This window comes from Brachycentrus maculatus, unplaced genomic scaffold (genome assembly GCF_059751285.1).
Source record: "Brachycentrus maculatus isolate JH-2025_06_01 unplaced genomic scaffold, ASM5975128v1 h1tg000185l, whole genome shotgun sequence".
Taxonomy (NCBI): Eukaryota; Metazoa; Arthropoda; class Insecta; order Trichoptera; family Brachycentridae; genus Brachycentrus; species Brachycentrus maculatus.
Window position 1 is genome coordinate 333,892 of NW_028280936.1, and position 13,184 is coordinate 347,075.

Consider the following 13,184-nt stretch of genomic DNA (forward strand, 5'->3'; position numbering starts at 1 on the left):
CTTTTTTTTAAAGTAAAGTGAGTAAAAGTTTTTATTTTCATAACAAATTTTTATTTACCTTCTCTTTTTGTTAGTTTGAAAGAAAATAAAACAAAAAATAAAATAATTTTCATTTTCAAGAGGTTCTCTTTAACAAAAGAAAAACGTTAAAAGCATTTTCACAAGAGTATCGATTTTATATACAAAAACAATATTTAAGATAGAATTTGCGAATGTTTCATTATTTAATATTACGTTCGTTAGAATAAATTTGTAACCTGAGTATAATAGAAATGATACAAATTGATAATTCAATGTTTCCCTTGTTTTTATTTGAAGTCTTCGGTATTCCACAATACCTTTTTTTATTGAATTTAGGCGCCGCAAAATGAAAAATAATATTAATTTTTAAGTACTTCGTGCGTCTTAAGAGACGGCTGTTTTTATTGATTTAAAAATGTGCTATATTATTGAAAACGATAAACATGATACTCTATTCAGAAGTACGAAATAATTTCACAACAAAGGTTGTGTTATGCATACAGCCATTTCACATCCAGCTCGAGTTGAGATAAAGAGATTAGTCAAAAATCTTCAATTTGCCATATGCTGAAGTTGATATAATTGGTTCAGAAAGATGAGAATGAGTGAAAAAAGAACGGTTAAATAAACACGCGAGGCGAATATGGTTGAAAATAAAAGCAGAGGAAGACTGAAAAAAAATTTAACATGACCAAGTGTTTCAAATACTCGAAAGTGGTCAAGTCAGGAGAAAAATATTTCAAGACATGATGAGATGAGGATAAGATTTTCAACTCGAATGGGCGAGTCATCGAATATGTGTGTGTATGTGACAATTTACGTGTGTGTTTAAAACATTTAAAAAGTATCAATCTATATAAAGCATGCAGAACGCTGCACTGTAGGTAGAAGGTTTACTAACACGATATAGCACTCAGTTGCAATGGGAAAAATGTGTAATTGTGTCTTCCAATGCAGTAAATTCTTTTTTCTATATCCATTCAATTTAAAAATAATTCATTCAATAGAGTAACATCTGTACCAATGAATTATGTAAATGCATGTCAAAATATAATCAAATGAGTAAATAAAACCCATGATGAAACTTCTAGTTCACATTTATGTTCATTAATAGCTAGGAGATGCACAATCTATTTTAAAATAATAAAGAAAATTTCAAATACACTGTTACCAAAATTCTTGCTGAAGTAGTAAGTAATGTGCATCATAACTAACTAACCATCACGCCGCTTCCTCGTAGGGGTAGGCAGAGAGAATAGAACGACTCATCAATCTATCTTTGCAAATAATCTTCGCCTCTTCTACATATACGCGTTACATTTTATTATACATTCGCACCATATTCCGACTTCTGATATGGTCACTTTGAAGTATTTAAAATACTTAATCATGCCAAGTTTTCCTCAGTCTTCCTCTGCTTATATCACTAAACACATTCACCTCATAATTTTGTTTTACTATTTATTCTTCACTTATTCGATTCACATGCCCAAACATCTCTTCACACTTTTCTAAATTTTATAAAGGTGTTCACAATAAGAAAGTGAAATTTCAATTCTCGAGCATAAATTTATATTTTTTCTGAAAAAAAAAACATTACTTTTTTATTTTTCAGGAATAACCTTTTTCAGAATAAGAGGCTCTTCTGCATGTAGGATAGTAAGAATAAGGAGGGTAAATGAATCACAAACACCCAGACCAATCGGAAATAAATCTTTCTTGAATTCATTTTGCAATTGGCGTGAATCGAATTCGCGAAGTCAGTTTCGCAGTAGAGCGTCTACCCAACTACGCCACGGTGCCTACCTGAAACTTTAACAGACCTCACACACTAATAAAAGAGTTTCTGCTCAATAAAAAGCTTCTTTTCATCTCACTAATAGATGTCTCTAGTGAAGTTCTAGTGATTCAAGAACAATATTTCAAAATTGGTTCATATATATATAGAACTTCCAAGAATTTGAGAATTGTGGTTGTTAATAATGGATAGAATAGGTGAATGTTACACGCGTGTTAAGTGATCACTTAAACCAGCCTATGACGGTTGTCAGCCCCGTAAATCCCTAGACTTCCATATTCTTCTTCATCTTTGATGAGATGTTAAAAAATAACAGTTTCCGATATTAATCGACTAATAAATTAATTTAAATTGGAATATTTAGTATGCTTGAGTACTAATTTCATTTTACATTATATCATTATTAATTTTTTTTTAAAAAGCCAATAAAATTTTTTTAAATTAATTATATTGAATATTAAAATATTCACTTTCCTAAAGATGATAGAAATATAATATTACGTTCTTTGGATCACCCTCAATATAGATTAATTAAATTTTGCAAGAATTTTGTTTGAATAATAATTTAATAGGAGAATTATATAAATATAATACATTATGTATAGGATGTGATTTTCGTATTATACTTACGATGAAAATTATAATGAAAGCTTTGTTATGTTGACGTAATAGGTGAATTAATTAAAAACCTACAATTTATTACAGATATAAGAAAATAATTATTTTGTGGACAAAGAGACCTAATTTTAAAGCCAGGAAGGCATAAAGCATCGGGGCAAGGCTAAAGTAAGCGGAATTTTACATTTTAAAGAACCCTCGTAAAAAGGTATCAATCAAACACACCGTCGTAATATAAATGTTTTGGTTTTTGCAATACTCTTTTGCGCGGGTTTCACCAAAGTGAGCCAGGGCCATACAAAGGAGCCAGTGTGGTTGCCCACCAAGGCGACGTGTATTGTGTACCATATTCTGTAGAGGGAGTACCTAGTAGTACGTTCATTACAAAACGTTTTCCCGGTCGGAACCAATTATTCTCATAAGCTTTCTCAATCTTGAACTGACAACCGAGTCCTCAGATATTGTCGCGGGGGAAAACTACAATTTAATTTATTTAATGTGAAAGCTGTGTAAGATTGTCTCTGTAGCGTCTACGTTTTCTTGCGAAGCTGACGTTTGATTAGACAAATGTATTGTTATTCTAGATTTTCCTGTTATTCGTTAGAGGTTTCTACAACAGCTATTTATCTTGAGAGATGTATAAAAAAAAACATTGTTTTAATGTCACATCTTCAAAGAAATTCTAATTCATAACATGTGGATAACATACATTTTTTACGTGGACATTTTCCAAATTATTTTTAACCATTTATAATTCCCCATATTTATTCAAATCAGAGTTTCGTATTCGAGACCAAATGTTCTTACTCGATCCTTCTCGAAGTATGAAATGAAAAAATATGCTGCCAAATCTCTCGAGCGAAGTCAAAAAATCTGAGCGAAAAACGCCTCATCAAAAATTAAAAGCCCGACGTAGAAATTTCCGAGTCGTGCGAGAATCCGGGATTAGCCCGCACCTTTACGCGAGTCGCGTCTGTGTACGGCCGCACGGCGCACACGTACGCGGGCCAGCGGGGCGGTGGGTACACACACACTATACACAGTACACACTTAGTGCGGCATTGAATACCCGCCGGCGTTTTTTGCCTTTGTACAATTTGTATACTATACAAAAGAGTCCATTTCCGTTTCTTCATTTCCTCTTTACACAGTATGCCCCGCTTCCCTCGCGAAATTGTCACGGCAAAAGAATGTGCCCACATAATGTTTCGGGGGGTTTTTCTCCGATTGCCGGAGCCGTCCCCAGAACCGTCGGCGGCGGAACATGCGCGAGGAAATTGCTTTTGCTACGTAGATACGCCTCTCCCGCCGTCTAATCAAATCCAATAGGGCGGATCTCGAATATTTTGACCTAAGATTTTGCGGTTTATATTGATACCCTTATATTCCCGATATCGAAGATGCTGATAAAGCCGTTTCACAATATCCAGAAAGCCGAACTCGCAATCTCCTAAGTGTGCGGTTTCCGTCGTCTCGTGTATTACAACTTGATTTTAGCGCTACGCTTCTACGCATAATATGACAAACCGTTAAAGTTTTATTACGCTTTGAAACTTGTTTATGATATTAATTAATATGCGCGTATTAATTAAAATGATAAACACATTTCGTACTTCACATTATTAAACATCTTCATATATTACGTCGGTACTTTCGGAAGACATTCCTCTTTGTGTTTATGCGTTACGTATGTGTTTATGCGTTTTATATAATGCTGTCACTGCTAGACGGAATAATAAAACAATCATTACTCAAAATGACGTAAGGCGTACGTCTTCTTTGTGAACACGTATAATTCTCGTATTTACTTATTTCATAAAACATTTAAAGTACAGGGATCACTCGGAATTATTAATTTATTAAAACGATAACTATGAGTCATCAAATGTCAGCTTTTGAAAAGACAGAAAAAGTTTTATTCGGGAGATTTATGATTACGAATCGAATCCAGATTTTTTAACTCAAATAGTATAAAGGAGAAAGAAGGTGATATTGTGCGTGATTCTCTCTCGAGTGTCAACGTCATGTATTTTGTAGATATTAGTTTGTGCACGGCATGTATGAATTGGATTTTACTTAGTTGCTTGTTAAAGATACTGTATATGAGATACATTACATTGAGTTCCTTTGCGTGCAACGTGTTGTGGTTCATGTGAAAAATGCGAGTTGAACGTGCGACTTGGGAGTCAGAACTTCGGACAGTCAAATTAATGGTGATGTTGCGCCTAGCTCCCATTGCCGGCGTGCTTACTAAGCCCTTTTCAGGACCCTTCGTGTCGGATATAGTTATCTACATATCATTATACATTATCTCGCTATATCCATTTATATTTATTTAATTTATTAACATAGTAAGTAAAGCGGTTACAACCTACGCACTATTAGTAGCCTTTTTTTAAATCCTAATTACAATGTACTTCTTATCATTTTCGCAGCCTTTTTTATTATTTTTAATAAACACACATTTTTCCTTTTTCATACTTTTTTAGACTTAAACGGCCCACTATTATTATAATTATTTTTTTGGATGGGAATTGCATTTATTATTTACCTTACTTTTAATGTACAAGGTTTATAGATCATTTAGTGGATTTTTGTTTCTTCTAGCTAATTAAATATGTTTTCATTTGAATCTGTCTTGGAAACAGGGATAATCTAGTGTGGGCCAATCAGGAACTTCTCAGCATTTGCTCATTGCTGGGAGGAAACCACGTAAAACTCCTCAGTACCTACTTAAATTGATATTTTAAATACGTTTTGTTGACTTAGCTTGCATTAGACATTATTAATTGCAAGAAATGTGGGTAAATTGTTGACGCAGTGGTGACAACAACATAGCCGATGTCATGACCGTGCCCGCAAAGTCTGGCAAGCATCATTCTAGATTTGTCTCTACTAGAAACCAGTCACTCTGAGCTACCTAGTAACTTATGTTTAGAATTAACCAAAATTAAAGAACTAGCAATCTTTTACTGATAATATTTTCACCACCTTACCACACGAAATTTATGAAAATTCACCTTTTCTTGGGCAAAAGACTTAAAATCTTCAAATGAGAAAAAGTTTTAATTTTTTCAACTCTTAAATCATATTTGTTGCTGTCCACCCCCATTAAGTGTCTTTAAGTTTCGGTAATTTATTGATCCGCCTCCGTGGCGTAATGGTAAGCGTGTTTAGCTACCGTGCTGGAGGTCCCAGGTTCGATTCCCAGGGGGTTGAAAATAAATATTAAAGATTTTACACTCTAATATTTATTTAATATTACCCTGGACTATAGTCCCTGAAGCGTAGGTGTGATCACCTTGCCTTCATCTGTTAACGATCAAGAAAACAGGTCCTTCTCCCTTAGTTTTTCCCTCTACCTCCTTCCCTAAACTCCCTTTTTCCTTTGCCTTCCTTATTATCATCAATTTGTAATTTATGTTTTTTTTAATGTTCAAGTACTATCTACCTCTGATTGCAAACAGCTATATATGATATCAAACGTTTTGAGCAATATCACAAGTCTGTTTTTGGTTGGTTGGAAGATTTTGCTTTTTAGCAATAAGTCCGCCAATGTACTTATTTCTATTCTGTAGTTAAATAAATAGATATTACTGAGTCAATACGATGCAGTGCCCTATTCACCATTGGGTGTGGATAAGGATTAGAAGAAGAATTAAAAACTAACTAACTAACCATCACGCCGCTTCCCCGCAGGGGTAGGCAGAGAGAATAGAGCGCCACACCACTCTGTCCTTGCAAACATTCTTTGCCTCTTCCACGTTCATGCATCTCCTCATACATACCCGCCGATTGTTACGACTCCTAACCTGACCACTTTCAAGTATTTGGCATACCTGATCGTGCCATGTTTTTCTCGGTCTTCCTTTGCTTCTTTTCCCGCTAACTTTCGCCTCATAAATTTGTTTTACCGTTCTTTCCTCACTCATTCGTTCTACATGTCCAAACCATCTCAACACACCTTTCTTAATTTTATCGATAATGCTTATCTCAGCTTTGCATTCCTTCCTTATTTCACTATTCGTACATCTATCATACATCGTTTTGTCGCACATTCTTCTGAGAGATCGCATTTCGACTGCATTCAGTCTACTTTCATCCTTCTTTTGCCAAGAAGAATTTATAATAGTTAATGTATTATTTTAATAATAAATTTGTTACAGGGTGTCATCTTGAACCACAATGTATCAGCCCGCGTTGTTCGCAGTAACCAGAGTTTAGTACTACAGCGGGTGGCGAGGCACAGTGCTGGAAGATACTCATGCTCCGCTACTAACTCAGAAGGAGAAACTGTCAGTAACCAATTCATGCTCCGTGTCAAATGTAAGTATCTAGTAACACTTCTCCCCAGGCGAAAACGGAAACAAGTTTTAGGAAACATTTTTCCTAAAAAGTTGTTTCCGTTTTTATTATGTACAAGGTTTATAGATTATTGAGTGGATTGTTGTTTCTTTTACCTAAATAAATATGTTTTTATTTAAATCTGTGTTGAGAATAATAATAATAAAACCCTTATCCGCACCCCAATGGTGCATAGGGCACTGTTTCATATAAACGCAGTGTTATCTTGATCGTTTTTTACACATGAAGGAAAGGTGATTAGCCCTCCGCTTCAGGTACCAGTCCATGGTAATATTGAATAAATATTACAGTGAAAAAATCACTTATATTTATTTTACCCACCTTGGGAATCGAACCCGGGACCTCCAGAATGGTAGCCGAGCGTGCTGACCATTACACTACGGAGGCGGACGGTTGAGAATAGGAGGTACAATCTAGTGTGGGCCAATCAGGAACTTCTAAGAATTTTTTTTTGTTTTATTAATCATACAAGTCCAAATTATGCAATTATATCGGACCCAAAATATTATTCTAAACAATAAAATCAAACACTGATATTTGGAGTCTACTATGTTGCATATATTTTTTCAAACATAAAAATAAAAAAATAGCTTTCCTGACAACTGCTTGCCTTGTAAGGGTAATATCAAACTACTGTAGTTTGATAATGCCCTAAGAAGGCGAAACAATTGTCACGATTTTTTTTTTATTTAATTTATTTTATAAAATATACAACTTACTAGACCCTAACAATCAGTGTTTGATTTTAATATTTAAAATATAAATTATGGCAATCTACCAATCAAACGCCAATTTAATAATAAAACCCAAAATAATACTTGAAAACATATTTCATCTTCCCAGCATTTTGAGTGTGTCCAAATACTTGTTTACAAATCTGAGTTACTCCACTACGAGTTATTTTTACATTTTCCTCACCTCAACGTAGATGAAGAAGACTATGGAAGTCTGGGTATTAACAGGGCTTATGACCTAAAAAGCTTTTATTCAAAATAATCCATTAGGCAAGCATTTAGCAAGTAAAATTATCCGGTAGGAAAGATCCTGATGCAGGACCATAACCATAAATGGCTCTAGGGAACTCACATGCATAATGTCATGAGATTAATGATATATGTAGGAGTTTCAAAAAACTTACTAGTGTTGTTGTCAACCGTGGGTTGAATGGTGAATGTTGCATATGTATAAAGTGAACATTTAACCAGCCACTTCAAAAGCCCTGTAAATATCCAGACTTCCATATTCTTTTTCACCTTTGTTGAGAAGTTAAAAATGTAAGAATAATCATTTAAACAGATTTCTTCAAAGAGAAAAAAATAAACTTAATATTTTTTTGAATGTAAAATTAAAATTGGTATAGATATTTATACTTTTTATTGTAGATAAATCACAAGAAATAACCTTTCAGTAACAATATTTAGAGCGCGTGCAAATATTACTACACAAGCACTTCATTTAATCCCACAATGCGTAGTTATCAAGACATATATTGTATTTGACATGTGAAACGCACCTCTCAAAGGGTACCTGAACAAAATTTGATATTTGAGTTACGCAGTTGTTCAAACATGGATAGACTGGTGAATGTTATACAGTGTGTAATGTGATCTCTCAAACCAGATAATGACAAGCCGCAAGCCCCATAAATGCTCGCATGTACTTATTTAAATATATATGTTTATCTGCTGAGATAATACCAATAATAATATAATAATAATAAAACCCTTATACGCACCCCAATGGTGCATAGGGCACTGTGTCATATAAACGCAGTGTTATCTTGATCGTTTACATATGAAGGAAAGGTGATCAGCCCTCCGCTTCAGGTACCAGTCCATGGTAATATTGAATAAATATAATAATAAATCACTTATATTTTATTTTACCCCCCTTGGGAATCGAACCCGGGACCTCCAGAACGGTAGCCGAGCGTGCTGACCATTACACTACGGAGGCGGACAAAATACCAATAACGAAACCAAATGTATTTGGTATAATAACCTTACCTTACAGTTGCTATACAGTAACAGGTATATTGCTTTAAATTTTTGCATTTTGTTATATACGTAGGTACAGCCGTTCATCAAATAATATTGCTTTTTCTAATTTCCCTATGAATTGCTTGCGTGTTTCGTTGAGCTAGTCACATTCGCACATGTAAATGCTTACTAAGCATGAATGCGTTATATTTACAACATGTTTAACTACTTCAAATCGTTCGATCAGTATAATTAATTATGTATACATATGCCATAATGTCCATGTACAGAGTCAGTAAGTACTGAAAATTATATAAATACCTGAAATAAAATATATAGAAAAGTTATTTTCAGCGTGTACTCAATATATTCTATTCATTACAACATTTTGAGTGTGTCCAAATACTCGTTCACAAAATCTGGATTATCTCCAATTACAGGAGTTATTTTCATACTATTTTTTAACATCTCATCAAAGATGAAGAAGAATATGGAAGTCTGGGCATTTACGGGGCTGACGACCGTCATAGGCTGGTTTAAGTGATCACTTTACACACGTGTAACATTCACCAATTCGACCCATTATTGACAACCACACTACTCAAAATCTCGGAAGTTCTATATATATGAACGAATTTAGAAACCTTGTTCTTGAATCACTAGAACTTCACTAGAGACATCTATTATATTCGATTTATATCTCACCAATAGATGTCTCTAGTGAAGTTCTAGCGATTCAAGAACAAAGTTTCTAAATTGGTTCATATATACAGAACTTCCAAGAATTTGAGTGGTGTGGTTGTCAATAATGGGTAGAATTGGTGAATGTTACACGTGTGTAAAGTGATCACTTAAACCAGCCTATGACGGTCGTTAGCCCCGTAAATGCCCAGACTTCCATATTCTTCTTCATCTTTGATGAGATGTCAAAAAAAAATAATAATAATAATTAATTATATATACATATGCCATAATGTCCATGTACAGAGTCAGTAAGTACTGAAAATTATATAAATACCTGAAATAAAATATATAGAAAAGTTATTTTCAGCGTGTACTCAATATATTCTATTCATTATATGGCTTGATTTGATAGTAGGATGTTAATTCTCTTTTTTTCTCGGTTTAATTTATACCAAAGTTTAGTGAATCAGCCTAATAGCAGATGTAACAAATCGCTCGGTCGTAATTATAATATCCGAGATGTTTTACTTTCTTCATCTCGCAAATAACTAACTTACTATCCCGCCACTTCCTCGCAGGGGTAGGCAGAGAGAATTCTGTCTTTGCAAATATTTCTTACCCTCTTCCATTTGCATGAATTTCCTCATACATCCCCGCCTATTATTCCGACTCTTGACCTAACCACTTTCAAGTATTTAAAATACAAAGTCATGCCAAGTTTTCATCGGTCCTGTTCTGCTTCTATTTTTAACTACAATTGTTGGTTTTACCTCTCCTTCCTCACCCATTCATTTCACATATCCAAATCATCTCAACGCAATATTTTAAAATCATATTTATATAATATAATAAAGCTTTTAACTACTTCTTAGAGGAGTGTTGCTTAAAAATATTATTATCATATTGGTTCTGGATTATTCACCCCACGGATGAGATATAAGTTTTGAAGGGTGTCTCAACTTGATATGAAACATGTATCATTCTTCCCATTTTATGAAAGAAGATGGAAGTCTGAGCTTCCCAGGACTTGCGACCTGGCATTTGGTTGGCGTAAGTTATCACTTTATACACTTGTGTAACGTTCACATATCGCTCACTCCTTTCAAGAACGTCATAAATCGAAAATCGTCAATTTTCAACTGTGCATGTTTTCGGAATGCCCAGAAAATGTAGTTTACCCCAGCAAAAGAAGCATATTTTTAACTTAATATTTACCCGCTACAGGGCAGAAAATGTTGTTTTTTCATTTTTAAGAAAAGGTATTATTTAATATTTTTTTTAAATATCCTTAATATTTTTCAAATGGAGAAAAAACCTTCAGGTTTTACCTAAAAAGATATGTTACACACTAAAAAGTTCAATAACAGGCTTGATATTTATTTTTAATACATTGTGTTATATTTTTAAACTTTAAAAACGTTCTCCTGAAAAATCAGGTTTTTTGATTTATGACGTTCTTGAAAGGAGTGAGCGATATATGTTTAATATCAAGTTGACACACCTTTAAAAAAGGTTGTTTTATAATTTATGATATTCATATTATTTTTTGACATCTCATCAAAGATAAAGAAGAATATGGAAGTCTGGGGATTTACGGGTCTGATGACCGTCATAAGCTTGTTTAAGTGATTAGAAATGAATGTAAATGCCCAGACTTCCATATTCTTCTTCATCTTTGTTGAGATGTCAAAAAATAATATGAAAATAACTCCTGTAATTGGAGATAATCCAGATTTTGTGAACAAGTATTTGGACACACTCAAAATGTTGTAAATTTATGATATTGTTTTTAATTCCTAATATATGAAAAATAAATTGATAAATTATATGTAGAAAGCATCTAAATTAGTAAAATCCTAGTCACTGCCTATATTCACTAAACAATGCAAACCGCTCGCAAAATTTGACGAATTTCAATTAAAGTACATACCAACTTGAAAATGTTTCCACTAAAATTAACATGAGCTTTGGCTTTCAAACTTCACTTTCAATATGAAAGTGATATTATTATTTTCCTGAAATAGCTCTCGCGGTAAAATTTCCCTGAAATCAAATTTTAGAGCTGAAGCACGCACACCTCTACTAGCACGAGTGTTTATTTGCTCGATTGTTTATTGTTTGCATATCACGTTCGTAACACTTTACACCGTGTTTACCTGTTAGGAAAACAATATAGATCTCATCTTACTCCGAACGCGTGTAATGAACACATTCACCACAACAGAATCCTTTTTAAAAACTGAATCTTATGAAACTTTTACCAGAATCTGCGTGCGAGTAATACTTCAGAATGCTTTGAGTATTTCCTAATATTTGTTCTAGGTATCATATAGGAGTTATTTTTAAATTGACATCTATATGAATAAAAATATGGAAATTTGTACATGTCAGACTTCCATATTCTTCATCCATATTGATATATTAAAAGAGAAAAAGACACATCAATTCATACTGAAAAAGGTTACAAATAGTTACTCGCATGTAGATTCTCGCGAGATTCGGGCAATAGTGTATTCAGATTTAGTTTTTTAAAAGGAAACTGATGTAGTGAATCAATTCATACTGAAAATAGTTTTTAAAAGTTATATACTTACTCGCATGCAGATTCTCGCGAGATTCGGGCAAGAGTGTCTTGAGATTTGGTTTTTAAAAAGGAAACTGATACTACAAACATCCTTAAAATAGTTATGAAAAGTTAAATTCATAACTATTTTAAGGATGTTTGTAGTATCAGTTTTCTTTTTAAAAACTAAATCTCAAGACACTCTTGCCCGAATCTCGCGAGAATCTGCATGCGAGTAAGTATATAACATTTTAAAACTATTTTCAGTATGAATTGATTCACTACATCAGTTTCCTTTTAAAAAACTAAATCTTAATACAGTGTTGCCTGAATCTCGCGAGAATCTACATGCGAGTAACTATTTGTAACTTTTTTCAGTATGAATTGATTTGTCATTTTTTCTTTTAATATATCAATATGGATGAAGAATATGGAAGTCTGACCAGTAAAAATTTCCATATTTTTATTCATGTAGATGTCAATTTAAAAATAACTCCTATATGATACCTAGAACAAATATTTGGAAATACTCAAAGCATTCTGAAGTATTTTTCTACTTTAAATAATTAAACAAAATATAATATAAAGTTTAGTAATGAAGGTGTGGGTGAAATAATTTCGACTAGTGTGTATGAAATCAAAACAGATTTTCGATTCAACGGACATTATATTTATAATTACTGTCAATCATAGTCGTTTTGTTTTATCGATATGGGTACATTATGGTTATATGATATATACAAAACAGATACGGCTTTTTTCTTTATCTAGTGATGCAACTCAAGCTTTTGTCATCATATACGTATATCTTAAAAGGTCCCTTCGTCCACTCCTTTAAGTTGTGAAACCTAAGACTTTTTCTTTCTGTCTTTGCTTCTTCAGGGTTTTATTTCTCATCATTATTCCAGGAGATGTCTTGTCTCATCATGTGTAACTTTTCTTCATTTAATAAAACTGAATTTTTTACTTTTCTTCATACTTCTTCCTTTTGTCATTCACCCTGTCAACTTTCTACACTATCCACATTTTCATGGCCTCTTTTCTTAAAATAAGTATAAATAAAGTTTTTTTTTATCTTTTCAAAGTTGTCTTCTTTGCACTTAGTGGAAATACAAAACTAGAACTGGCCCTTGGGTGATGATATAATAAATGCCTT

The 13,184-nt window shown here is 33.3% G+C and overlaps 1 protein-coding gene across 1 annotated transcript in view; it reads left to right on the forward strand.

Annotated features, from left to right (window-relative positions):
• The window catches only part of LOC148307899 (neural cell adhesion molecule 2-like), a 151,345-nt gene that overhangs the window by 83,505 nt on the left and 54,656 nt on the right, over positions 1-13,184 (forward strand). The window contains exon 9 of the mRNA XM_088262593.1: positions 6,604-6,763. Within this exon, the coding sequence (XP_088118719.1) occupies positions 6,604-6,763 (160 nt within the window). The remainder of the gene's footprint in view (positions 1-6,603; positions 6,764-13,184) is intronic.